Here is a 26,233-nt window from a genome sequence, read left to right as displayed (position 1 = left end):
GAGAAGCAGGCTTTTTAGGACCCGGCTGCGGCAGCCGGGGAGGAGATAGAAGCGGGCTTCCAGGACCGTGCCACCTGCCCGCTCGCTCGCCGCCGTCGCGATCCCCACCGCCAACATGCTGCCGAGACCGGGCGGCTCTGCACTGCCGCTGCTCCTACCGCCGCCACCGCTGCTGCTGCTGCTGCTGCTGTTGCTGGGCGCTGGCGGCGGCGGCTGCGGCCGCGGGGCGCGCGCCGAGGTGCTGTTCCGCTGCCCGCCCTGCACGCCCGAGCGCCTGGCCGCCTGCGGGCCCCCGCCGACCGAGCCCTGCGCCGAGCTCGTCCGGGAGCCGGGCTGCGGCTGCTGCTCGGTGTGCGCCCGGCTGGAGGGCGAGGCGTGCGGCGTCTACGCTCCGCGCTGCGCCCACGGGCTGCGCTGCTATCCCAACCCCGATACCGAGCTGCCGCTTCGGGCGCTGGTCCACGGCCAGGCCACTTGCCAAAAGTTGCAGGACGCCAGCCCCCAGCAGGTTGCAGGTAACGCGGACTGAGACGAGTAGGGAAACTTTGAGGGCAGCGGGACTGTTGGAAGCGGCGTGCGGCGGAACTCGGGACTGTTTCAGGGCGGGAAGAGAGGAGCCCTTCGCCAGATCTACAGGGAATTGTGTAGATCGTGCCCCCACAAGTCAGACCCGGGGTGGGGGGGGCGGACCGCAGTCAGAGCCTTGGCGGGGATCAATGGGCAGGGGAGAGGCTGCCCCGGGCGGAACGTACCCTGACTTCTGTCGCTGGGGAGGAGGTTGCTGGGCAGACGCGTGGGAGTAGGACCTTGACGCGTGTTTGGGGCGCAGCTTCAGTCCGCGGCCGCCGACCGAAGAGCCCTGGTGGGATCACTGCTGGGAGACAGACGCTGCTGCAGGTCCCGCGTGCGGAGGGGACACCGGCGTGAGACCCTGGAGCCCTGTGGAGGGACCCTTCCCCCTCCTGGGCTTGTGAAGCGGCGGAGAGAGGACGTGGTGCTTTGCAGCGAGAGTTACTTTTTACAGGGGACCAGAGGGCTCTTGCAACTCTGTTGGATGGAAACGTAAAGGGGTGGGGGTGTTTGAGCGGTGAGGAGGGGACCCCAGCAGCAGCGCCAGGGTAATTTAAGCAGATCCCAGTAAGGGGCAGTGGCGTGGTGCCGCGCGGTGCAGCATTTGGGCCCCAGTTCCGAGGGCGGGAGCAGCCAGGCTGGTTCTAGCGACGGCTCTGGCGTGAGTGCGGCTCCACCCCGCCCCCAGCCCTCCACCCCGCCTCCAGGGAGGCAGCCCTTCTCGGGGCGGGCGGGGTGGGGGGGAGGATGGGGAACCTGGGGTTCTTTGTTAAGGGACTTTCTTCCCTCCCAAAAAGTTGTGTGGGGACACGACCAGGTCATTAGGAGCTCACTTTGCCTTCTCTTTTTCTTTCTTTTTATTTAATTACAAATCCTCCTGCCCCCGTGGCCTAGAGGAAGCTGTGATTCTTTTCTTTCCTCTGGGAGACAGCGGTGCGAGGCGTCCACTCGCCGCGGCCGTTGTTTAAAAAGCAAGCGAGCCTGACCAAGTTTTTCAATCTTAAAGAAAGGGGATCAAAAAAAGGAAAACCTTCTTGCTTTTTGCTTCCTTCCTGGAGTTTTTGCACCTCCTCCCCTTCCCCCCAAATGCTATTGTTTTTTCCCCCTGTTCCCCTTGAGAATGCAATTAGGGGTCAGAGTTGAAGTCCATTTCTCAGGCACACTTTTGACCTTGAGTACCCAGTCATACGATAGAGCCCTGGGTTCCCTCCCCAGCCTGCATTAGAGTGGACCCCTCCTGCCTGCTTCTCTTAGGAAAACGGAGCCCCCTCGCCTTTCCCGTGGGGTGCCCGGCCCGGGCCCTGCCCACTTCCTCCTGCATCACCGCGGTCCAAGCTCCGTGGAGTTTCTGTGGCTTGTGCGCGAGTTCCAGCCGAACTCCAGCGAATGAAATCTTCCTCGGAGGGAGGACTTTTCACAGAGCCTCTGGGGTTGTGACTTTTTATAAAGTGTGGTGTGCGTTTTCTCCTTCGACGCTTTAGTGCTTTTTTCCACTCTGATTCAGCTCCCTCTGAGCCTGAAAACCAGCTCTCCCTGAAGCAGGTTAGAGTCTCTAGCAGGGACAATTGCTGGAGATTGTCCTCTTCCTGGAGCCTGAAAGGGGAGGAGGGGAAGGGGCAGCCCCAGGACAATGGGGCCAGTTCTTGGGGAGGCTGTCCCTCTGGATTTTCTGCCCAGTTCATGGGACTCCCTGCAGCCAGCTCGCCCCAGCTGCCACCTCAGCTGTCTCCTCCCCATGCCGGGACACCTTCCGCTCTTTTTGTGCTTCTGACGTGGAGGGGGCAGTAGGCAGTGGTGGGCATGTGGTGGGTGGCAGCTGAGTAGGTGTACTGGGGAGAAGGGACCAGCATCCATTGCCAGCTAGGAGCAGGGCTGGGGGAGGGGCACTATGGGAGAAGCCTGGGCTTTCCCCGGTGCAGGCAGGAGAGGGGGCAAGGCTGGGGCAGGCGCTGGATCTCTCTGGAGTGCTGGGGTCGGAGTTGGGGGTGGGGTGCCGACTGCAGAGCGCTGAGTTCCTCTAGGTGAAGTAGGCAGGCATACAGGCATCTCCCATCTCTTCTCCCCCTCTGAAGAATGAGCCCCACCCCCCCTGCATTCTTCTTAGAGCAGGTTGCTTTTGAGAATTTTAAACATACCCTCTCATTTCGAGGCAGCAAACCCCAGCAGTTCCGGCTTTGCTGTTAGCTCTTTTGTCTTTGTTCCCAGGATTCAGGGGCTGTGTTGCTGGCTTCCTGGGGATGGCAGGGATGTGGGGGTGGGGGTGGGCACAGCAGCCTGTAGCAGAGGGTAGCAGAAGTGGGTGACGGTGAGCCTGCATCCCTCGAGGGTGATGGGCTGGGACTTGTTGGTTCAGAGAAACTGAGAAGTCAGGCGGGGTGAGAGGGCAGGGGTGGAGAATCCTAGAAGCAAAATGGAAAGGGTTTTCTGAAGTCAGGGTGTGAAAAGTGTGCGGGTGCGTTCAGTGGTGGTGTGGACGCGGGTGCCTGGGAATGTCCGCGTGGGGGTGGGGTAGGGGTGGGCTTGGTTAGGGGGATCAGGCTTGGGCCAGGCCGGGCCCTTTCAGAATTCAGGCTGGGCTGGTTCCCTCAGCATCCCCCAGCCTCCTTCCCTGCCGGGCACAAAGCAGGGGATTATGTCGAGGGGCGGGGCCGCCCAAGTGGCCGTCTGGCCTGCTGCACTTATAAAGGTGCTATAGAAATGTGCATTCAAAGGCCCAGAGCGGACAGGCAGGCCGGCGGCTGGCCCTGGGGGCTCTGCATCTGCAGTTGCTGGGGAGGATAAGGGGGGACAGAGGCGAGCACTGATTTACAGTGGCTCAGCACAGCTCCAGAAAAGGGGCGAGAAAGCAACGGGACTTCTGGCTTGGAGCACTGCTTTGCATCTTGTCTTGCATAAATTTGCATACCGAGTTAAAAGTCGTAAAATAGGCTGAGGAATGAGTGGGACCCACTGTCACTGATGGCGAACACCACTACCTCCCGCCTCCCCCTGCCCTGGACAGAACTCGCTGAACTAGCTCAGCTCAGCAGCTCAGCTCTGCCTGAGTCACCACAGGGCCTTGGGGGGAGATGGGGCAGCTAAGGGCTGCTGTTCTGGGTCCTGCCTCAGGACAGGTGTGATTCCTCGATGGGAGGCCAGGCAGGGTGTGGCTCCCTGCACTCAGGCCTCACAGGTTTGCAACAGCAAGGCTCTCGGTGTTCCTGTCTGAAGCTTTGGGCTGCACTGCCCCTGTGGGCTTGGGTCAGAGGAAGCAGCAGAACTGGGGTCTCGGCCCAGAGTTTTCTTACCCACCTTCCACAGGTGTGACAGCTCCCTTTGTGTAGTCGCACTGACCCAATTCCTTTGATAGGATATTTGAGGGGAAAAAAAAATTCCATGTAACAGGGCTAAAGTATCTTAATGAAAAAACCAAAAACTGGGCTAAGGAATTTCTGATTTAGAGTGGGTGGAAAGAGCAATCCACCTGTTGTGAGTTGATGTGGGTCTATCCACGCACAGGTTCTTGGCCAAACTGGATGATTGAGTTTCCCGGCAGGCAAAGGGAGGAGTGGCTTACATGGCCCTTCCTGTTAGCTTGTGTGCACTGGATAAGGTAAGTATGTGCCTGGAAGGGCAGGTGTATACCTGGAGGTATTTGCATACCTGCCAGGGGGAAGGAAGAAGAGATACAACGTCCACCTTTGGTTGTTTTGTTTCTCCTCTTACATAATGCAGCAATGGATAAAACAAAACATGGGGGAAAAGCTTCCTTTTTTTCTTTTCTTTTTTTTTTTTAAGGGACTCTGCATCCAGGGACTGCATCTGTTCCCAGTTCCTCTTCCCCTAGGCTACTCTGCCCCCCCCACCCCCCCAGGTTCCTCCTTCACACCTGGCCCACTGCCGGCCCATCTCCAACAGCTATGGGCTAAGTGGGTGGACAGGGCTCAAAAAAAATGGCATAGAAAATATACTGGCCACAGCCTTGCTCAGAGCTGCCGTGAGAAGGAGGCCATGTGAAAGACTAGAATGTTTGAAAGAACTCGGATCCTCGAATGGGCCTGCAGGGGCAGGGCTTGGAGGGCAGGGACTTGGGTGGGTACAAAGGTGACAGTTTCTTCCCAGGGAGGTTAGTGCTAGCAGTGTTAGTGCTTCTGCCCAAACCGAAGCATAGCAGAGGGAGATGGCACTCCAGCTCACCCCGGAGCCTGTGATCTGGTTGGCAGATGTGAGGCCCCTTGGCTTCTCCATGCCATCTCTGGCCAGCGTGTTCACGAGATGACAGCAGCTGCCAGGAAATGGGCTGTCCTCTCCCCCCATCTCTCGGCCTTCAATCATGAAATGAATTGTGTGCCTGCTTTGTTTCCTGTCTTCCTTCATCCCTTCGTGGGGAGGGAGGTTTTCCCTCCATCTTGCAGATGTGAACACGAGGACTCTGTTGGGGGGGGGGTTTCCTGAGAAGCTAATCTCACCCCCTTCCCTTCTGTGTCCATGGCCAACAAGGTGTTGTGCTGTTGGCAAGCAAAAGCTCTGGACTTGGCCATAAGTTTGGTTCCTGGACACGTGCCCTGTGCTGGTGATGGGTGGGCCGTGGCACATCACTGCCAGACTCTGGTTCTGGGGACTCCCTGGACTCCCGCGAGAGGCCCAGTTCCTGGAGTTTGGAGATTTCAAGATGGTGAGTGACCCAGTGTGTTAGGGGAGACCAAAGGTCACAGGGCAGCCTCTGGAGATGGGCTGCTGGGCAGCGGGAGATGGGGGAACAGTCTGGCCTTTGCTCTCGGGGTGACCCAGGTCCCAGTGCAGACCTGAGTGGGCAGCAAGGGCTTCCTCACACGCCAGGCTCCCTCTGGGTGAGACAGGGAAGATTTGCCTATTTCACCCTTTCATGGCCTCTGTGTTAGCACAACTGTGGTACCATGAGGTTCCTGGCACATGCCAGGTTCTTGTTAGCTGCCTGAAACCAGGCCAAACTGGACGCATCGGCCCAGCCACTCATCTCAGGTATCCACAACATCCCGGCCTCCCGAGGCAAGACATGGATTCAGATGGAGCCTGTTTCCTATCTGTAAATCCGAAACTGCTAGTGCTGTCAGCTCCCTCCAGCCATGCCTGCACTGGAGAGATGAACAATTTACGTGGAAAGGCTGAGCCCTTGTCTTTTTGGCAGAGTCACTTGGTTTCCATGTATTTTCCCAGGAGATGTCCCTGCCTCTCTGACTTAACCTTTGTGGTGCTGGAGTGAGGCTGGCGGTGGACAGCATCATGCAACTATACTTTCAATGCAATGTAAAACCCAGTTGGCAGTAAGTAAATGGTTTGTGGTCAGCAGGCTTTTGGATTTTTTAAAAAGATTTATTTATTTATTTGAAAATCAGTGTTACACAGAGAGAGAAGAGGCAGAGAGGGGCAGGGGTCTTCCATCCACTGGTTCACTCCCCCAATTGGCTGCTACGGCCAGAGCTGTACAGATCTGAAGCCAGGAGCCAGGAGCTTCTTCCGGGTCTCCCACACTGGTTCAGGGGCCCAAGAACTTGGGCCATCTTCTGCTGCTTTCCCAGGCCATAGCAGAGAGCTGGATTGGAAGAGGAGCAGCTGGGCCTAGAACCGGTGGGAAGCTGGCACTGCATGTGGTTGCTTTACTTGCTATGCCACAGTAGCAGCCTGATTTTTTTTTTAAATGAATGAGATGGGCAAGGCCCTTTGGGATCCTCATGTCCAGGGGCGACCATTCTTGGTACGGAGTTCACACCTCACTCTGTGGTGCCTAGGACAGGGTTGGGAGGGACTGTGGGAGAAGAGATGTCCCCAGAACTTGGACACCTGTTGTTCATGAGCTTGCTGTTCATGAGCAGGTGACAGAGGGCCCAGTCCTGCCTTCACCTGGTCAGCCAACCTAGAGGAGCCAACCTTCCAGCTGCCAGGGACCAGAAGACTGGAGAGGACCCTAGGCCACTTCTGGTGGGGAGGGGGCTTTCTGGATCATAGCCCCCCAGAGGGGATGTATTAGGCCCAGGCGTTGGAATCAAAGGGTCAGACGGCCCTGCCACTTAAATGTCTGTGGTGTGAGTACAAGGTTCTCTGCTGTTAAGTCCAGCAAGGACCCCATGAGGCCCATTCCCTGCTCCAGGAAAATGAGGGCTTCCAAGTCTGCCCCCTCCAAGCCTCGGATGCCAGAAAGTCGAACGTGATCCTGGCTGAGAACTCGGATGTTCTTTCCAAAATAGCGATGTTTTCTTACTACATCATCTCCAGCCTTGAGGTCACTTCCAAGTGGGGGAGTGGACTCCCAGCAGGAACGCTGGCTTGGGGGAGTATTTTCTGAGCAGGCGGGGCCTTCCTAACGCCTGATTGTATCCGTGGCACTCAGAGAAAGCCCTCTGAGTGGCAGCCTGTCCGTGTCCCGCGACCACAACAACAGTGTAAGGCGTCTCATGGGGGCGAGGTCCCGGGAGAGAAGAGAAAGTGACTGCTTAAATGATGGTGAAACATTCACGCATAAGGATGAAGCTCGATATTTGCCTCTGGGAATCAGGGTTGGAAGGTTCTCTTAGGCTCTCTGGGGACTTCATGGTGGGGAGAGGAAACCTGGAAAAGCCCACTCTACGGAGGTGTTGGTTTTCAGGTGGGATAGCGCCCCCATTCCCACTCTGTAAGGTATGGAGGAGATTGGTTCCTGGTGGGGAATGGACCCTTCCTCATGCCCCCTCCTCCTCCTTGGCTGTCCCCACCCCCACGCCGCTGGCCACTCCCGTTCCTTAGCAAAGGCGGGGGAGATCTGGCCTGGCTCAGCCCCTGGGTGTCAGTCAAGACCTTGCTCAGAAAGCTGGCTGCCCCGGAAAGAAATACAGAGTCAACTGCAGTCAGGAATTTTTTTCTCTTTTCTTTTTTGGGGGAGTGGAGCAGGGGCAACTTGGCAGCCCCTGGAGCCCTTCTGGCTGCCAGCCCCACATCTCTTCCTGGCTGGTGGGAGGCAGAGCAAGAGTGAGGACTGGGCAGAGGAGTTGGCTGGAGGGAGGCCCCGGGAGGTTTCTAATTAATGGACTGCTGTAGGTGTGTCCGCCTGTGTTCATTCAAGGAACTGGGCTCACCAAGCCAGGAAGTCGAGGAGGGGTGGGGTTCTGGGCCCCGGAAGGCCTTGGTAAGTTGGGGGTGGAGAGGCAAGAGGAATCTGCTGAGAAAATAGGATACATCCCAGCTGGAAGGATACAGGTTGGACAGTGGAACTGCCGAGAGCCCTTGGCAGTAAGCTAAGGGGGCTTCCATGACAGGTGAGTGATAAAATAACGGTCATTAAACTCGGGTTGTTCTAGACATCATCACCCAGTTCTAGCAAACTGTGTATTTTATTTAGTTTTTGTTCCCGCCCCCAGCTCTGTTTTACCCTTGGGGTTCTCCCCACTTGCCAGATGCAGTAGTCAAGGTGGGGTCAAGGCAAACCCTGCCTGGAATGGAGTCAGGGTCTCTCTTCCATCTACCCTGCATGTGCACAGACACAGCACACTGTAGACTGCTTCTTGGAAAAGCTCCTTTTCCCTAGGACGTAGTAATTACAGCATAACTTTGCAAAAATGTTCCTTTATGCAGCTCTCCAGGAAGTTTCTTTTAGATCTTTTGTCTTCAGTTTTGGCTGAAGGTGCCAAGTTGCCTTTGGAACTTTCTAAAGTGCCTGAGGCCAAGAAAAAAATGAAAATGGCAGTTCCCCTGTGCCCTGTACCCTGCCTCTGTGGCTGTCTGATAGTGCTGGGTAGTGTCTATAGCAACTGCAGCAGGAGGCAGTGTGCCAGGCAGGATGAAGGGGTGGGGCCAGCTGGCATATGACTGATGGCTTCCTTCCCTGGGAAGACGGGTGTCCTGTGGAGATGCAGAAGAAATGAAGCCCTGGAGGTGAATTCTGGTTGGGAGTCTTTCCTTGGGTGATGCCAGCTGACCAAATGCCACTGTGGTTGGTGACCAGCTGTGAAGCAGAACAACCTGGATCTGATTTTGGCTCTGCCACAGACTACAAGCCTTTGACCTCAAACACTGTGGCTCTTGTGCCAGGTGTGGGAGGAGATAAGAAGTTATCAGTCTCACGTGGTTGCCATACACACCATGTAGCACAGAAAGTCAGATAATCAAGTGTGCGTTCTGACCCTTTTCTTTCTCTGCCTCTGCTGTTCACCAGAGAACAGGAGGATGGCAAATGCCTGGCTAGATGATTTCTGATTGGCCATCCTTTAGAGGGTGTGGCTTATTCAAGGGGATGTGGCTTACCTGGGCAGCTGCTCTTTGCCATGGAAAGCCTTTGATGAGTCCAGAGTGTGGAGTCAATGGTTGATGGTTTTCCAGTGGGGCAGTCAAGGCCCTTGATGTCATTGTTCCTCACAGTGGTTCTACCAGCAATTGGATGGCCAACCACGGCCCATTTATGCTCCAGAAGTTAGTATTCTCACTTGAGGCTCCGTTTGCCATCTCTGGTTTGGTTTGCTGCCTCTTAAGCCAAGAAAGCATAGCCAGGGGAGGAGACGGATGTGATGCAGTGTTAGATCAGACAAAATCCGTGAACTTGTAGTTGAAGAAAGAGAAAAGCATGGTGACCTATTTAAAGACACTTATTTATATTCAGGACGCTTCTTGTGCTGGTTTGAGAGTGTGGCTGGCAATCTCGGGCATCTTTGCAGGCTTTAGATTTCTTTTTGCATCCTCTGGGTTCAGTTTTGTCAGGCCTGTAGTATCTGAGAGCAGTGCTATGGGATGAAGAGGCTGGCAGAAGGGGAGGGTAGTGGGAGAGAGAGAGGTTGGGAGGATTCCATCTTGTAACTCAGTGGGAGTTGGACTGTGGGTCCATGTCAGTGGAAATGCCTGGAGGGGAAGTAGTTTGAATATGGGTCCCTGGAGAGGCAAATGTCCTTCCTTTCCCAACTCATGCTACTCTTTGTTCACTGCTTTTCTTTATCCACACACTCCCACCCCACCCCACCCCTGGTTCTGCTATGTGGCAAGGAGGGAGGGAGGAAGGAGATAGGAAAAGCAAGATCAAGAATAAATGGAATCAAATTATGTAAGGCAATTGTTGAGATGATCCTTGGAGAGTCATCTCTTCTAACGTCTAAGCTTTGAGTACAGCCATATAAGAAAGAAGTTGCCCTAACACCTAAATCATACATACTCTGGTGCTGAACAGGGCAGAAAAGCGTTTGTAAAAGTTGAATGATGCCTAAGAGGAAGGCAAGTCCATGGAGGTGTTCATGCATCTCATGCAGACCAGTAGGTGACTCTTTAGCTTTCTGATCAAGGCTTCGATAAAGATTTTTTTAAAGATTTAATTTATTTATTTGAAAGTCAGAGTTACACAGAGAGAGAAGGGAGAGTCAGAGAGAACAAGAGAGGTCTTCCATCTGCTGGTTTACTCCCCCGTTGGCCGCAACGGCCGGAGCTATGCCAATCCGAAGCCAGGAGCCAGGAGCCTCCTCCAGGTCTCCCACGCAGGTGCAGGGGCTCAAGGACTTGGGCCATCTTCTACTGCTTTGGGAAATATCTTGATGAGGTCTTTTTATGGTGAATAAAGTCACAGAAGTAAGAGGATCAACTTTGAGAGGTACCTGTTTAGTCTTGGAAAAAGTAAACGCAGGATCCTTCCCCAAAATGTTATTTGAGCACACAGACTGTCTCCCCTCCTGCCCTCTTTATTACAATTAAAAAAATATCTCTGGGAGTTTATGCCTTCAGGAAGCATCCATCCTACAGAAGAGGAAGAAAAAAACATGGACGTGGCTTTTTGCCAATGAATGGACACAGGGTGGGATGCCGTGAAGGATGCTGAGTTAAATTACCACCCAAGTGCTCGGTGTCCCCATGCCTCTTGCTGACTCAGTCAAGTAGATTTGGGTGCTTGGGGCCACACCATCTATTCTCCTTCTCCTTGGAAGGTTCTTCCTAAAATGTACCAGGGGAACTCTGTATAATTGGTCGATTGTTCCTTCTCACGAACCTCTTGGATGGCTTCTATTGTGGGTCTTTCCTGGGTTGGTTCAAGGCTGTTTCCGCTTTGGTCCTTGGCGAGACAGAACAGATGTCTCTTTTCTACGGGGTCTGACTGGCCGTTGGGCACCTCTGCCATCCTGCACGCTCTGGGCTGCGCCAACATGAGCTTGTCCCTTGGCTTTTCATTCTGCCGCTGAGTCATCTTGATGCCTCCATCGTTCCCATTCTTGATTCTGTGACCCTCTTCCATTTTCTTTGAATCTTTCCTCTGACTCATTTCCTAGTTCTTCATGGCACAGAGCACTGGATGGGAGCCCATGGCCAGGCTCCAGCTGGTGAGTGGATGACCCTGTTAGCATTGCTTGGCCGAGCAAAGTGGCGGTGCAGTCTCCCATGCTGCTGTCATTTCGTCCTCTTCCTGCTAGTGGGGTTGCAGGAGCACTACCGTTCACTGAATGCATGCTTGACAAGGAAGGGGAGAGATAGATGGCATTAGAGGCTTTTTTTTTCTTAAGAAACTTTTTTTTTTTAATGTAGAAAAGAGGGTAAGTGTTTGACACAGTGGTTATGTGCTGTTTGGGATACCTACACTCCATATCATAGTGCCTAGATTTGAGTCCCAGCTCTGCTCCCAAGTCCAGCTTCTGGCTAATGTGCACTTGTGTATACTCTAGGAAGCAGCAGGTGATAGTTCAAGTAGTGGATCCCTGCCACCCATGTGGGAGATCTGGATTGAGTTCCTGGCTTGCGGCTTCTGCTGTTGTGGGCATTTGGGGAGTGAACCAGAGCCTAGGAGACCTCTGTCTGCTTCTCTACTTTTCAAAAAAATACAGAAAAGTGCTATGAATGGTATAATCACAGAAGTTATTGCCTAGAATTGTAAGTTGTTAGCATTTTGTCTGTTAGGATGCAGTACTTAGTGTTTATCTTAGCCAAAAAGATTTCTGTGCATAAATACGATGGATGACTAGTATGCATATATTTGCATATACTGAATACATCTCAGGTGTAGTTATATATTTAAGATGGTTGACCAGTGCTGTCCAAATTACCTGAAAGTCAATGGAAAATATACAAAGAAGTTTCACTTTTTTATTAACATTTTTGAGACCTACTCACATTTATTGCACAGATGGAAGGTATTCCTTTTAACTGTTGTATTTTATTCCATTGTATTATCCTACTGACTTTATTTACCCATACACTTATTGAAAGACTTTTGAAGTTGCTAATAGGTTTTTTTTTTTTTTTTTTTTTTTTTTTTTTTTTGCGACTGCAGAGAATGCTGTAGTGAACATTTCTGTGCGTGTGGCCTTGTGTGCATTTAAAGAGAAGTAAAACTGCTGGGTCAGGCACATTTCCATGGCCCTTTGTTCAGGTTTGCACTGAAATGCACACTGCAGTCACTCGGACCTTCAGCAGCAAGGTCACCTTGCCAGGTTCCCAGATGGCTGCCGTTGAAGCAGAGGAGAGACATGCGCAGCCGTGGGAAGGAGTGAGAACTGATAGTGCTGTTTGCCATCTCGATAGCAGCTTCTCTGGCCCTTCAAGGACAGCATGGCTGCCAGAGCCCCAGAGGACCTGGGCTGAATTTGAGCATGTTTTTGTTTTCTCCAACTGTCTGCTTCAGCCCTGACCCTCCCCAGGCCTTTGTGATTCCAGGAATGACCTGGTGTTTATGAAGCAGCCCTTCGCAGAGTGCACAGGCAGGGAGGCTCTGAGTGGCTGTGCTGTTTCTGGCTCAGTCAGGGAGCCTGCGATGAGACAGTGGTGTGAGGGCATGCTCTAGAAATCTCCAGGAAGCCAAGCGGGGCCTCTTTGCATGCATCCCAGCATGCATCTGTGTCTGCTTGTGACCCCATGGATCAGTGGGTGGAAAGAGCTCATGGGGCTGGGTCTTTGCCAAGTGTGCGTGTGAGGTCATAGCTCTTAAGAAGAAGAGACTCTTTTCTCCGCTCACCAGGAAGGTCTTCGGGAAACCCAGTAGAAGAGAGATAGACTCACAGGCATGAAGGCCCTGGGAATGCCAGCGCTTGAGGGGCTTGTTTCGCAAGACTCATCTCTGGGACTGGGATCCAGGAATGTCGTTAGCAAGCACCTCAAGTTCAACACCCGGCTGCCAGCTCTCGAATGCCAGGGCTGGTGGTAAAGTCACGGTGGGAAGCTGGGTCCTCTGCCTTTCAGGCCCGTCTACCACCTTCGCACTGCTTGGCCAAGGCTGCAAAAGAAGCAGAGTCCCAACGCAAATTCCAGAAGAGTCAGGGTGGCTCGGCAGGGAGGGGATTCGCTGGCTCCTTTTCCTGTTCTGTCCTCTCCTCCAGATTCCTTCACGGTGTGAGGGCGGGGGCAGGTGCCCACTGGGCTTCCCACTCCACTCGCTGAGCTCTACAGCACTCAGCTGGTGATGAGCCTGTGCAGCTGCAGGTGTGCAGGTGGTTCCTGGATGAGTAAGGTCGGTTCTTCCACTTGTGTTATCTTATAACCGGGGGGGACTTGTGGATCTGGAGCATCTAAGAGGGCTGTTTGTAGCCCTTCCCCCTACCACAGGGAGATTCAGAGAGGAGGGGCCACGCAGAGGAGAGGCTGGTCTCCGGCCCCCTGGAAGATTTTTCTCCCAGATTCGGGTGGCATCTGAGGGACAGCTGTCAGATTCTGCTTGGCTGGCTCTGTTGGGGGAAGTGGGGGAAGGAATGGGAAGAGAGACCTGGATGAAGCCGGGTGTTAGCTGGATCCCTGGGATAAGGGCATTGACTAAACGGGGCTGTTTCCTGGGCCATCCTATGCCTCGATGGGCATCTGTGTGAACTGTTCAGAATCCCAACCTGGGCCGTCCTCTGCCTCTGACCTTTGGAGGAAAACCAAAAAAAGGTGGAAGGTGAGGAAAGACATATAAACAGTGTCCTCACCAGAGAGATTAAGGTCCTTAGGTTAAACTTTAGCTAAAACAAACAAATAACAACAACAACAAATAGGACCCCTTTTCCCTCATCCTCCTTTCCTTTGTAACTTTGTGTAACTTTGTGTAAACAAAGTTAAAGCAATTGAAGCAAATCCATTCTTGCCCAAGCATTTCCATCCAGTGGCAGAGAGCCTTGATATTTAGCAACACAGAATTTATACAACCAACAAAATTAAGCTTCAGAGGAAATATGCAAAGAGTATTGCAGAACTCTAACTCATTTTTTCCATGGCTTTTGGCCATTCTGCAGATCAAATGTCATCCAGCCTTCCCCCTACATAGCCGCTCTCCCCATTCTAGAGATCACTCTCACATTTCTTTTGAAGCTTGGCTTTTGCCCATGATGGGAGTTTGATGACAATCATATCGTATCCTGTTTAAATAGGAGCCATTATTTAAGCAGGACTATTAGTCCCATTTTTCAGATTTGAGAATTTAGAACTCGGAATAAAGGATTTGGCCTGAAGTCATGGGTGAATTATAAGGCCAAGCTGGAATCCAGGGCTCTTGACTCCTGGCGTTCTTTGCCCATTCAGGCTTGTTAATGAATTCTCCACTGCTGTGGCTATTCAAGGAGCAGTTGTCTGTGGAAGGGGAGGAAGAGGAGAGTGGTTAGTATTTATTCTTCTGCCCAACACAGTCAAGGTAAAGTGCATTTTGGGAGGAATTAATCAAGAAGGTATGAGTTCTATGCCTAGCCAGGGTGCAACCAGGAAATCAGCTGGCCTTCATTTCTCTGGCCTGCAACTCAAAAGCAGTTCCCGTAGGGCCAGGACTGCTGCTGCCTGTTGAATCCACTGCAGACAGTGATGGGCTCAGGGCTGGATGAGGTCATCTTCATTGTGTCCTCAGCTCTTGCGTTTCAAGGTAGCCGTGAGGTAGAAGGAGAAAGCTGGAAAAAGATTAGGATGTCTTTGGAATAAAGGAAAGGAGGAGACCTGCTGAGCTTTGAGGAAGATGTGTGATGGCTTTGGGGAAGGGTCGCATCTCCTCACCAGGCCTGGATAAGGCCCAGCGCCACACAATGCCAGCAAGGAGGCGCAGGGGGTTGCTTTTAGCTTCTTGGGGCTTATTTTCCCAAGCATATGTTAAGGTCTCCTGCAGGTCGGGAGTCAAACCAGCTTCCCCATGGAGCCCTGAGGTCAGAACACTGTACTAGGAGAAAAAGAGGCTTCTGAGAGTGAGGACCTGTCGCACACAGGGTTTGGGTTCTTGAGAAGGGTTGTCGGCGCCATGATCAAGGGAAAAAAGGGCCTTGCCAAGGCTAAGTTTAAAAAACTGGTGCTTTAATGCCGGAGGTTGGCAGAGAGCCCCGAGTCTTGGGGGTCTTGGGGTGTCAGCTTCTGGCTGCTTTCCTTGGCTAGATTCGTAACGGTTGCTCAGGGAGCAATGGGGGGGACTCCCCTGTACCCATGATGGAGCACCTCTTATGACAACAAATAGGACATATTTGTCCCTGTAGATCAGATGGTAGCCCTCCAGGGCCTTAGGTGTGCCCATCTGTAAAATGGGACACCTGCCTTATCTACAACTCTCTAAGGTGGAAAGGTATGGCAATACCACTAAGGTAGGCACAGGAGTTCTCCCCTTTACTGAACAGCTCTGAGATTTTGTAAACCCCCCCCTCCCCACCCAGTTCTCTCTGGAAAAGCTTTACCTTCTGTATAAAATCACAAAATCCCCTGTTTCCGTGTTGACCCATTTTTCTTAGTTGCTATGTAGGGGAGACGAGTTAATGCTTAATCCCCAGGAGACGTCTCCGAGGTCCCTGCCAGTGACTTGGGTTGCTGAGAACACTTTTCTTATTGGGACCTCTGCACAGCATACAAAGGGGTTGCTTCATAAATATTATTGTGGAACTAACTCTCTCTTAGGCAGAAAAAAAAACGCAACTTGGTATTTTTGTTCAGAGGGCAAATTCCATCTCTAGCTGGAGTTCTGCATCTGGAATGCTCTCCTGCGGATAGCTCCCGCAGCCCGGAAGAGGACGTATGGGAAGGACTTGGTGATGGGACGGTGCCCTTGTCCCAGTGAGGGTGGAGGCTGTGTGCGCGCTTCCCTGGTGGGGAGGAAGCACTAAACGGCCACCCCATGCGCTCCTGCCATGGGTCTGTATTCACGGTACGTGTGCCCAGCATCTCTTGGGTCCTCTTTGGAGGTGGATTCTCTTTGTCCTCTTAACACAAATGAGTCATGGAGGCAAGAGGGCTTAATTAACTTACCCAGGGCTTCACAGCAAAGTGGTAAAGATGGGGTTGGCTCTCAGGCAGTGAGACTTTGGAGTCTGAATTCTCAAACTTCTTTTGCTGGGAATAGTGACAGGGACGGAGGCTTTTCTCAGTCTGCCAACCATTGGGATCTTTCCCTTCCCTGGGCTTCTACTTCGAGGTGTGTAGCTCAGAGCTGGCTGCAAGACTTGGGTCCTGAAGCTGGTCACAGAGACAGAAATGACCGCTCTACTACCTTTAAAAACAGCATGGGGCTGGCGCTGTGGCATAGTAGGTTAAAGCCGCTGCCTGCAGTGCTGGCATCCTATATGAACTCTGGTTCGAGTCCTGGCTGCTCCACTTCTGATCCATCTCTCTGCTATGACCTAGGAAAGCCTAGAAGATGGCCCAAGTGCTTGGGCCCTGCACCTGCGTGGGAGACCCGGAAGAAACTCCTGGCTCCTGGCTTCAAATTGGTCCAGCCCAGGCCATTGCAGCCATTTGGGCAGTGAACCAGCAGATGAAAGACCTTTCTTGCTCTCTCTCTCTCACTTTGTCTGTAACTCTACCTTTCAAATAAATCAATAAATAAAATGTTTTTTTTTTTTTTTTTAAACAAAACAAATAAAAACAGCGTGTGCCAGCTAAGCAGGCCTGTGGATTTCCTCATCTTATTGGCAGGCTCATTGGTAGTTGTGAGATCAATAAAGGAATGGAATGAAACATACCCTTGAATCCAGGTGGCCTCCGTGAGGGTGGACAAATGGACCTGCACCTGGGAGAGGTCAGGGCCATCTCTGGACGGGAAGCCAACTCTATCCTCCCCTAGGAAAACTGCCCAGTGTGGGCCCTGCCTTCTGGGACCTGGAGCCAGTTTCATATATGACATTTCATGGGCCCTTCTTCCATCAAACTATGTTAAAGTCATTTTACAGCTGGTTTTATAAATGCAAATATATGAATATTTTGTTATCTTTTTGATCTAACAGCTTGATTTTTTAAAATTTTTAAAATTAACTGATTTTTGAAAGACATAAAGGCAAAGGAAGAGAGAGAAAGAGAGAGAGCTCTCATGTACTGATCCACTCCCCAAATGCCCACAATGGCTAGAATTGGGCTGGGCTGAAGCTGGGAGGCCAGAACTCAGTCCTGGTCCCCCATGTGGCTGGCAGACACCCAGCCACTTGAGCCATCACCTGCTGCCTCCCAGGGTCCACATCAGAAGGAAGCCGGAACTTGAAAGCAGTCACTTCAGGGTGGGACGCTGGCTTCCCGGGTGGCGTCTTAACTGCTACAATAAATTCCTGTCCCTTTTCTATGATTCTAAAGGAGATTCAAACAATGTGTAAGCTCTGGGCACTGTCCCTGCTGTTCCTTTTGGGCAAGTTGACCCTGGCTGGCATCTTCAGCACAAATGCCCCCCCTCTTTCTTCAAATGTGTCTGCAGAGATGCTGGAGGGCCTTTCTCAGAGCAGGAGAGGAGGGCTGACCTCTTGGACTCTTCGCAGGGCTGCTGCTTTGGCCACCGTCTGTGGCACACGTGCCCACTGGGCTTAGGAAAGAAGGGGCAGAGGTTGAAAGTCCTTTGAGCTGCCTTGGGCAGACCCCGGGGGCCCTCTTGGCTGTGGGGTGGAAGGTGGTGGAGAGGTCTTAGACATGGCGAGGGGTGTTACAGTTAGGTCTGCTCTGCATGAGGGTGGGAGTCATTTCAACAATGAGCTGGGTGCTGCCAGGTCCAGGCCTTTGCATAAGGCCTGACTTAAGAACAGTGGTTCTCATCTCAGGGTGGTTTGGCCTCCCAGATGCCACTGGGCAATGCAGGAAGGCAGTTTTCGCCCTGTTTGGGAGGGTGCCTCTGACACACAGTGGCTGGAGGCCAGGGATGCTGCTCAGCTTCCTACAATGGCCAGCACTGGTCTGGATGTTAGAAGTGCAGAGGTTGGGAGACCTTGACTTTGGAGAATGTTCCAGACCCTGGGTTTCGATGAGTGTGGCCTTCCCAGAAGCTCCAGCATAGGACTACATGTGAGTCACCTTTCACTCCTTAAACCAGAGAACCTGTGACGACAGCCATGGTGGAGAGCAGCCGTCTTAACCCAAGCCTTGGGGCAGGCAGGCAAGCCTCCTCCCTGAAGGGCAGAGTCAGGTGAGCCTCTGAGTGTTACAGGCTCCAACCCACGGAGTGGAAGCTTCTGGAAGTGCTGTAGGTGAGCGTGCTGTGCCAGCAGGACCCCAGGGACCTTGCCTTTTTCTAATTATTTTGTGAACCCTGGAAGTGGCACGGAGGTCTCCAGATGGTTTTCCTGCTGCTGTGGTCAGGGAGAAGCAGAGGGGAAGCCAGGGGCTCGCTCAAGTCCAAAGGGCTTGGGGGAAGGCAAGTTAGAGGCTCCCATTTTGTCTCTCTCATTTGGCTTCCAGGTGGCTGGGAAGGTGGAAGGAAAGACCTTCTGTGGCCCCAAGCAACTTGGAAGAAAGGGACTTTATTTATTCGAAAGACAGAGAGATAGAGATAGAGAGAGGGGGAGATCTTCTATCTACTGATTCACTCTCCAAATGCCTGCAATGGCCAGGGCTGGTTCAGGCTGAAACCAGGAGCTGGAACTCAGTCTGGATCCCCCACACAGGGGGCAGGGCCCCAACCACTTGAGCCATCCCTTGCTGTCTCCCAGAGCCAGCATCAGCAGGAAGCTGGATTCAGAAGCAGACCTGGGGCTCAAACCAGGCATTCCAGGATGGGAGGCAGGTGCCCCAAGCAGCATCTTAACCGCCCTGCCAAATGCTCACCACAGGAAAGGACTTATAGCCACCTGTTCTCCTGTGCTCCCAGTGTCGGCAGGGAGGGTGGGGTAGGGAGCTTGAAACGTCTCACTCGGGTCTACGTGTGGAGAAGCCTATGCAGCAATGGCAACAGGACTGAGAAGGGCTGCGCCTGCCTCTGCTGGGCAGCACCTGCAGGAGGCGTCGAAGTTCAGTTTTAAGGAGGTGGGTGGTTGCTGGCATTGGACCCCTTGGGTCTGTTTTGCAGGTTCATCCACCTCGGAGCTTCCCAGGCCTTTTCCCTTCTGCCTCTGCCCTGTACCTCCAGTGTCTCTGTAGAGGTCACAGGCTGACTGCACAGGTGGTCCCGGTTGCACGATGGTGACCTTGTGCAGACGTAGCATATGGAGGAAATCTGCATGGCAATATAGGGCGATTCGGTGTCCTCTTCTGGGCCCCTGGTAGGCAGCTGAGCAGGGAATGCTGCACCCTTCTCCTGGGGCCCCTGGATCTGCACGCTTCCGGCCTCAGTGAGTGGCGGGGGGGAGGGCGGGGGGCAGATGTGTGAGGAGGGTTTGGCACTGTGGCTGGGTCTGATTAGATGTGGTAGAACAGGTCTCCTGCCCAGCCCAGAGGCAAACTCTAAATCTTCCTGCCCCTGCCCCTGCAGGACTAGAACTTAATCTGCTCTTGCTTCATTTACTGTAAAACCCAGGCTGCTTAGCACCCTCGGGGGAATAGTTGTTGTAGAAAGAAGAATTTCCCAGATTTCAGAAGATTTCTGCATTTCATAAATGGCTCAAGTTTGGTTTTTCTGAAGTTTAATAATTTCAGGTAGAAAAAAATTTCATGCTGGATACTTGGCGTTTTAACCCCACGCTGCACCGAGATCCCAAGGTCACCATCATCAATACAGTTCTTTTTAAATTTTTTTTTAATTTTATTTATTTATTTTTTTGACAGGCAGAGTGGACAGTGAGAGAGAGAGAGACAGAGAGAAAGGTCTTCCTTTTTGCTGTTGGTTCACCCTCCAATGGCTGCTGCGGCCGGTGTATCGCGCTGATCTGAAGCCAGGAGCCAGGTGTTTTTCCTGGTCTCCCATGGGGTGCAGGGCCCAAGCACTTGGGCCATCCTCCACTGCACTCCCAGGCCATAGCAGAGAGCTGTCCTGGAAGAGGGGCAACCGGGACAGAATCCGGCACCCCGACCTGGACTAGAACCCGGTGTGCCGGCGCCGCAAGGCGGAGGATTAACCTATTGAGCCACAGCGCCGTCCATCAATACAGTTCTTGTTTGGGGCTGTGCCATGGTGGCGGTGCTCAGGGCACATGGACCGTGGATGGGTGCAGAGTTGTTTGCTGAGTAGGAAATGGCCCCAGAGTCCCCGTGTCTGCTTGTTTTAGTGTCTTCTTTCCTCTCTGCCCTTTCACACTTCTTGTCACTGTCCCTGTGCACTCCTTCTTGCTCTTTTCATCTTCTTGATTTGATCATGCAGTGGCCTTGGATGCCAGAAACCTGGCTGGAGCAATACTTTGGGGAACTGTCAGGGTTCTTCAGGCATCTTTCAACTTCCAAATGCTCACAGACTTGTTTCCCTTTGGTCCGGTTCCACGTGGCCGAGGTTGCAGATCCCTGAGGCCACTGAAGTCAGGTGGACACAGAATTTCTGGGTTCCTAGTCACATGTACCTACAGCCTACTCCGAATGGTTCTATGCACAGAGAACTCTTAAGTCTAACAGCTCGCAGTTAGGAAGCAGAGGCTCAGAGAAGTTATGTGCAGGGAAACACGACTGAGAGAGAAAGGGACAGAGCTGAGGTTTAACTTCAGTGCTCTGCGAAGACCCCGAGCTGGGCTCTGAAGCAAGGCTGCTGTGGCTACTGAGAGCTCACCAGGTGTCAGGCCCAGGGCGAGGGGTGTGGCACACCTGTTGGATGCTGCTGGCTGCCAGGAAATGCACTGGTCAGAAGATATTGCTGTAGCACCAGTCCCCGGTGCTGTACCTGGCATGGAAGTAATGCTTTCTTCCTTAGCGGTGTATGAACCCCACACAATTCACAACAACCCAGAGAGGGTGTCATAGCTCCTGTCGCACAGGTAAAGGCTGGGCCTTTCCACCTTCTCAGTACCCTGGAGTGTGACCATGGGAGCCCACCACGCTGGGTCTGAATTCCTATGGGACCACCAAGTAACCTCGAATGCTTGTGTAGAAATAGTTTAATGGAACAGGCATTTTAGCCGATTAAGTTAGGGTGCTTGCATCCTTGGTAGCTGGATTTGATACCTGACTCTGGCTGCCTGTTGGTGTGGACCCTGGGAGGGGTGGGCTGGGAGTCTAGGACTCTCTCTGCTCTGCTGTGTCTCCCAGAGGCCAAGGCAGCACTGTTTGATTCCAGAGCTCCCTGGGACTCATCTCCTCGGTTACAGCTCTACCGTGATTCTGTTCCTTTCCCCCTTGATGAAGCTTCGTACCCTGTGTTAAGCTGAAACGATCAAGTGCAGGCAGTTGTAGTTCCCGTCTCCAGGGCTCCGTGTGATAGGGTTGGGGCAGAACTCACAGACGAACTTGGAAGCAAGTAAGAGTCCAAGAGGTGGTACCCTGGCACCCAGGAACAAAGCACTGTGGGAACTCTGCTGTGGGGAAGATTGGCAAGTGAAGAGAGACAGCAGGGGAGAGCTGGAGACGGTGGGGTCTGGGTGACCTTGTGGCTTCCTGCCTCTCACTCCCTCACCTGACTTGTGGTAGCCCAGTGATTTCTGGGGAATGAGTTTTTAAAAACTCACCTAATCTGCACCTTTCATACCAAAAGTGATGAAGAACTTGAACTGAGGGTTAGTGCTCGATGGAGCCCTAGACAGGACTTAATCCCATTCCTTGTTAGGAGCCTCACCAGGTGCATTCAGCCTGTAGGCCTTGTAGGATGGGGGCAGAATGACAGGATGGAAGCACCCTTGTCACTTTTCTGGAGCTCAAGTCCTGGATCCATTACCTGGCAGATCGGTGACCTCGTCAAGTAATTGGCCTCTGTGAGCTAAGAGCACCTCCCTAAGAGGTACTGGGGAGCTGAAGTTGATAATCCACGTGCATTCCTGAGTGTGGGTCTGGGTGGGTGGGCATTGCCATCTTGGGCATTGGTAGGGCTCCAGGGGGTCCTTGGAGAGCCCACGCCCCTGGGGAGCCAGACCTGGAGCTCTTCCTCTCTTGTCTCTGCAGACAACGCCGATGACCACTCTGAAGGCACCCTGGTAGAGAACAACGTGGACGGGACCATGAATGTGTTGGGAGTTGGGGTTGGTGTGGGCCGGAAGGCCCTCAAGACGGGCATGAAGGAGCTGGCCGTGTTCCGAGAGAAGATTGCTGAGCAACACCGGCAACTGGGCAAAGGTGGCAAGCACCACCTCGGTCTGGAGGAGCCCAAGAAGCTGTGGCCGCTGTCTGCTAGGGTCAGTGGGGTCTTGCTCCGTTGGGGTGGGTGGGCATGACAAGGGAGTGTCGTGGAAGCCAGAGGACATCCCCGTGAGAGTGGCTTCCTGTGTCACCTCGACAAAGCCCTCTTCTTTCTAGTGCTGGCATATTCAGTGGCCTTTGGGCCTGTCAGTATGTCTGGCTGTGAAATGGACTAGATATACGGTTGACGGAAGCTCCCTCCTTCTTTTTTTATTTTTTTATTATTATTATTATTTTTTTTTTGACAGGCAGAGTGGACTGTGAGAGAGAGAGAGAGAGAGAGACAGAGAGAAAGGTCTTCCTTTGCCGTTGGTTCACCCTCCAATGGCCGCTGTGGCCGGCGCGCTGTGGCCAGCGCACCGTGCTGATCCGAAGGCAGGAGCCAGGTGCTTCTCCTGGTCTCCCATGGGGTGCAGGACCCAAGCACTTGGGCCATCCTCCACTGCACTCCCTGGCCACAGCAGAGAGCTGGCCTGGAAGAGGGGCAACCGGGACAGAATCCGGCGCCCCGACCTGGACTAGAACCCGGTGTGCCGGCGCCGCAAGGCGGAGGATTAGCCTAGTGAGCTGCGGCGCCGGCCACTCCTTTCTTCTAACACCTACACATTTCTGTCTGTACTTAGGACATAGGTGGACAGCATGCATCCTGGGGAACCTGCTGGAACTTGCTCACTCTTGTTGTGATGTGCTGCCCTCACTGAGCTGCCCATTTCCTTTCTCCTGCTCAACTCTGCTTTCTTGAGCCTTGGGTTTAGGGAAGGGAAGGGAGCTTTGGGCCATGGTTGTCTGTAGGTACCCTGGAGACAACCACCTGCATTCAGTATTCGCCCATGCCGAGCCCATTTTGGCCCATCAAGGCCACCATCACAAACCAAGAATTGAAATCATCCATGTTCCTTTCTTTAGGGGGTAGGTTGAGCAAGGATTGGCCATGATAGGGAGGTCACTGGGCTTTGTGTCCCTGCTCCCAGCTGTGTGGCCATGGGAAAGTCTCTTTCCTTACCTCTCTTTTCTTACCTGGGCTGCATCCAGGCCAGGCTGAGTGGGCCCCTCGTTCTCACTTCCCACATGCTCTGTGCCCGCAGACCCTCTGCCAGCAGGAATTGGACCAAGTTCTAGAGCGGATCTCCACCATGCGCCTTCCTGATGATCGGGGCCCCCTGGAGAATCTCTACGCCTTGCAGATCCCCAACTGTGACAAGCACGGCCTGTACAACCTCAAACAGGTGAGTGTGGCTGCCAGCCCCAGGCCTCGCCCACCTGTGATCCTCCCAGAGCTAAGTGGGAGACTCAGAGGCTGCTGTAACCACAGGTGTGGTGGTGACAGGGAGGGTGGGGCACCCCTCCCTGGCCTCAGGTGGGTCAGAGGCTGACTCTGCTTACCCAGCCACCTGTGAGCAGTGCCGGCAGGTTTGGAGGAGAGCAACTTGTACTGAGCATTGACAGCTAGCAGAGCTGATTCGTGGGCTCAGCCCCAGAGACTGCCCTTTGACAGGTGGAATAGGGACCAGGAGCTTGCATTTCCAACAGCTCCCAGGCGATGAGATGCTGATGGTCCATGGACCACACTCCAGAATCACGGATTTCAGCCATTTACCAAGTAGCCTCTCTAGTTTCCTTTTTCTTTCTTCTTTTACTTTTTAAAGTGATTTATTTTTTTTGGGGCGAGAAAGAGAGACATTCTTCTATCTGCTGGCTCACTCTCCAAATGCTCACATGGGGCTGTATGAAGCTGGAGCCAGGAGCCAAGAGTGCAATTCAGGCCTCCTATGTAGGATGCAGGGACCCAGTACTTGAGCCATCACCACTTCCTCCCAGGGCCATATCAGCAGGAAGCTGGGGCCCAGAATGGAACTCCAACATGGGATACCAGTAAGTCAAACGCCTGCTCCTGGTTTTCAGATTACTTCAGGCAAGAGAAAGAAGGATGGAGATATGACATTGAAAACATACCTAAAAAAGAGACTAGTGGGCTGGCTTTGGTGTAGCTGGTAAAGCATCCACCTGCAATACCCACCATTTTTCATGTGGGTACCAGTTTGAGACCCAGTTCCTCCATATCTGATCCAGCTGCCTGTCTCTCCCCATCTCTTGGGAACTCTGACTTTCAAATTGAATAAGGTAAAAAAAAAAAAATGAGACTAGAACAAGATCGTAAGCTCCTTAGAGATAGTTAGCAAGTTGAGTTAGAGCACCCGGGAGCTCCCCTTCCTACCCGTCTCCTTTCTGCCCATGTGCATATGTTAGTGAGCAGTGTGTACGTGCAGGAGCTTAGCCACATGGACTTGGTAATGGTTACAAATCCCTCTGTTGTCCTTTTGCTCAGCTCATCTCCAGCTGCCTCCACCTCACCATCCGTGATCCCAGGAGAAGAGTCTGGGCATTTGGTGTAAGGCAGAGAAGGCGTGGGAGGCAGAAAGGGAGAGCCAGGATGCTCTGTGGCTGACATCCCGATTTCAAGCAGCTTCTCGGCCCTGGCTGCATCCTGGGATCTTCGGGGAGCTCACAGCCATGCAGACGATAGGGTCTTACCCCCAGGGATTTGGGTTGCATGGGACTGGGGTGCTTTGTGGGTGTCCAAATGTTCAAAGGCTGCCTTGTGGATCCTAACAGGCAGAGAGCATTGTTTTAAAGGGTGCACGGATGGTGGAGCCAGGAGAGGAGGCTCAGGGCTCTGCCAATCCCTTGGGGGTCGCACTTCCCCACCTGCACCACATAGGCATCTTACCCTTTTAAGTATTAGTCCAGCTTTGAAAGCTGTTCATTTGTCCCCACACCTTCCAGACGCAAGCCAACCGTTTGGAGCTCAGGAAACATAATATTGTCTCCTAATGAAAGACAGGTTGCCTGCTGCACAGGTGGGGGCCAAAGTGATTTGCAGGAGTTAACCAGATAGCTTGCGGATAAAAACAGAGACCCTGAAACGGGAATGTCTGGGTTTGCGGCTTGGCTCTGCCTCTCACTGAGTGGTGTTGGTGAGTTCCTAACCAATCTGTAAAAGCAGGGCCAATAATGGTACCTAAGTCACCAGGTGATTGAGAGGCTTGCGTGAATACACTCATGTGTGTGAGATAGAAGCTGCCTGGGCAGTGTGAGCCCCGCTTATGCAGTGCCTGGTGCATCTTGGCTTTTGTTCTAGAGACTTCCCAGCTTACGTGACATCTAAACTCCGGGATACTGGGTCCCCCATGGGTGGGGCCCATTGATAGGGGTGGAGGCAGATTCTTCTTACCTTGGAGCGTCCTCTACAGCCCTGTTGATCTGGAGTGATACCAGGGCCAGCGGCATCAGCATCATTCTGTTGGGGCTTGTTAGCCAAGCAGAGTCCCAGGCCCATGCTAGAGAGGAATCAGCATTTCATTTATTTATTTTTTAAGATTAATTTATTTATTTGAGAGGCAGAATTAAGAGAGAGAGAGAGAGAGAGAGGGAGAGACAGAGAGAGGTCTTCCATCTGTTGGTTCACTCCTCAAATAGCCACAATGGCAGGAGTTGGGTGGATCCAAAGCCAGGAGCCAGGAGTTTCTTCTGAGTCTCCCACATGGGTTCAGGGACCCAAGGACTTGGGCTGTCTTTTGCTGCTTTTCCCAGGTGCATTAGCAGGGAGCTGGATCAGAAGTGGAGCAGCTGGGACTCAAACTGGCTCCCACATGTGTTGCCAGCCCTGCAGGCGGAGGCTTAACCCATTGGCCACAGAGCTGGCCCTGCATCAGCATTTTAAGAGGAGTCCTGGGTGCACATTGAGATTTGCCTCCTGCAGTTCCACTCAGCCCTGGGCTGGGCTGATTCGAGGAAGGAGAGCTGGGACCTGCATGTGAGGCCTGTCTTCCACCGTCTCCTCTTCTCTCTTCCACAGTGCAAGATGTCTCTGAACGGGCAGCGTGGCGAGTGCTGGTGTGTGAACCCCAACACTGGGAAGGTGATCGAGGGAGCCCCCACCATCCGTGGAGACCCCCAGTGCCATCTCTTCTACAGTGATCAAGAGGAGGCTCCCGTGGTGGATGCCTAGCGGATGCAGCAATGCACAGCCAGCCGGTGCCTGGCACCCTCTTCCCCCACCCTCTCTCCAAACCCCGGCAGACAGCAGAGAGGGCCTGGGTGGTGGGAGTGGAGGATTTTCCAGAAGCTTTGACACGTGTATTTATATTTGGAAAGAGACCAGCACCGCGCTCGGCACTCCCCCTGCCCCCTCCCCTGCTGGAGATGCCTACACCCTCCCCTCTCGCTTCCCCCTGGGGAGGAAGCGGGGTGTGGTTGAGGGAGCTGGGGTACAGGTTTGGGAGGAGGGAAAGAAATTTTTATTTTTGAACCCCTGTGTCTCTTTTGCTTAAGATTAAAGAGGAAAATTCAA

At 53.1% G+C, this 26,233-nt stretch overlaps 1 protein-coding gene across 1 annotated transcript; it reads left to right on the top strand.

Moving 5' to 3' along the window:
- The first annotated feature begins 39 nt into the window (after positions 1–39).
- On the top strand, positions 40–26,233 carry IGFBP2 (insulin like growth factor binding protein 2). The gene is made up of 4 exons (XM_002712467.6): positions 40–515; positions 21,649–21,878; positions 22,968–23,108; positions 25,739–26,233. Exons 1-4 carry the CDS (start codon positions 116–118, stop codon positions 25,889–25,891), a joined length of 924 nt encoding a protein of 307 aa, XP_002712513.1. The 5' UTR covers positions 40–115; the 3' UTR covers positions 25,892–26,233.

The sequence above is a fragment of the Oryctolagus cuniculus genome, chromosome 3, assembly GCF_051225735.1.
Source record: "Oryctolagus cuniculus isolate XC-2025 breed Fujian yellow rabbit chromosome 3, ASM5122573v1, whole genome shotgun sequence".
NCBI lineage: Eukaryota > Metazoa > Chordata > Mammalia > Lagomorpha > Leporidae > Oryctolagus > Oryctolagus cuniculus.
Note: the sequence above shows the minus strand (reverse complement) of the source record. Positions and strands in the feature narration are given on the sequence as shown.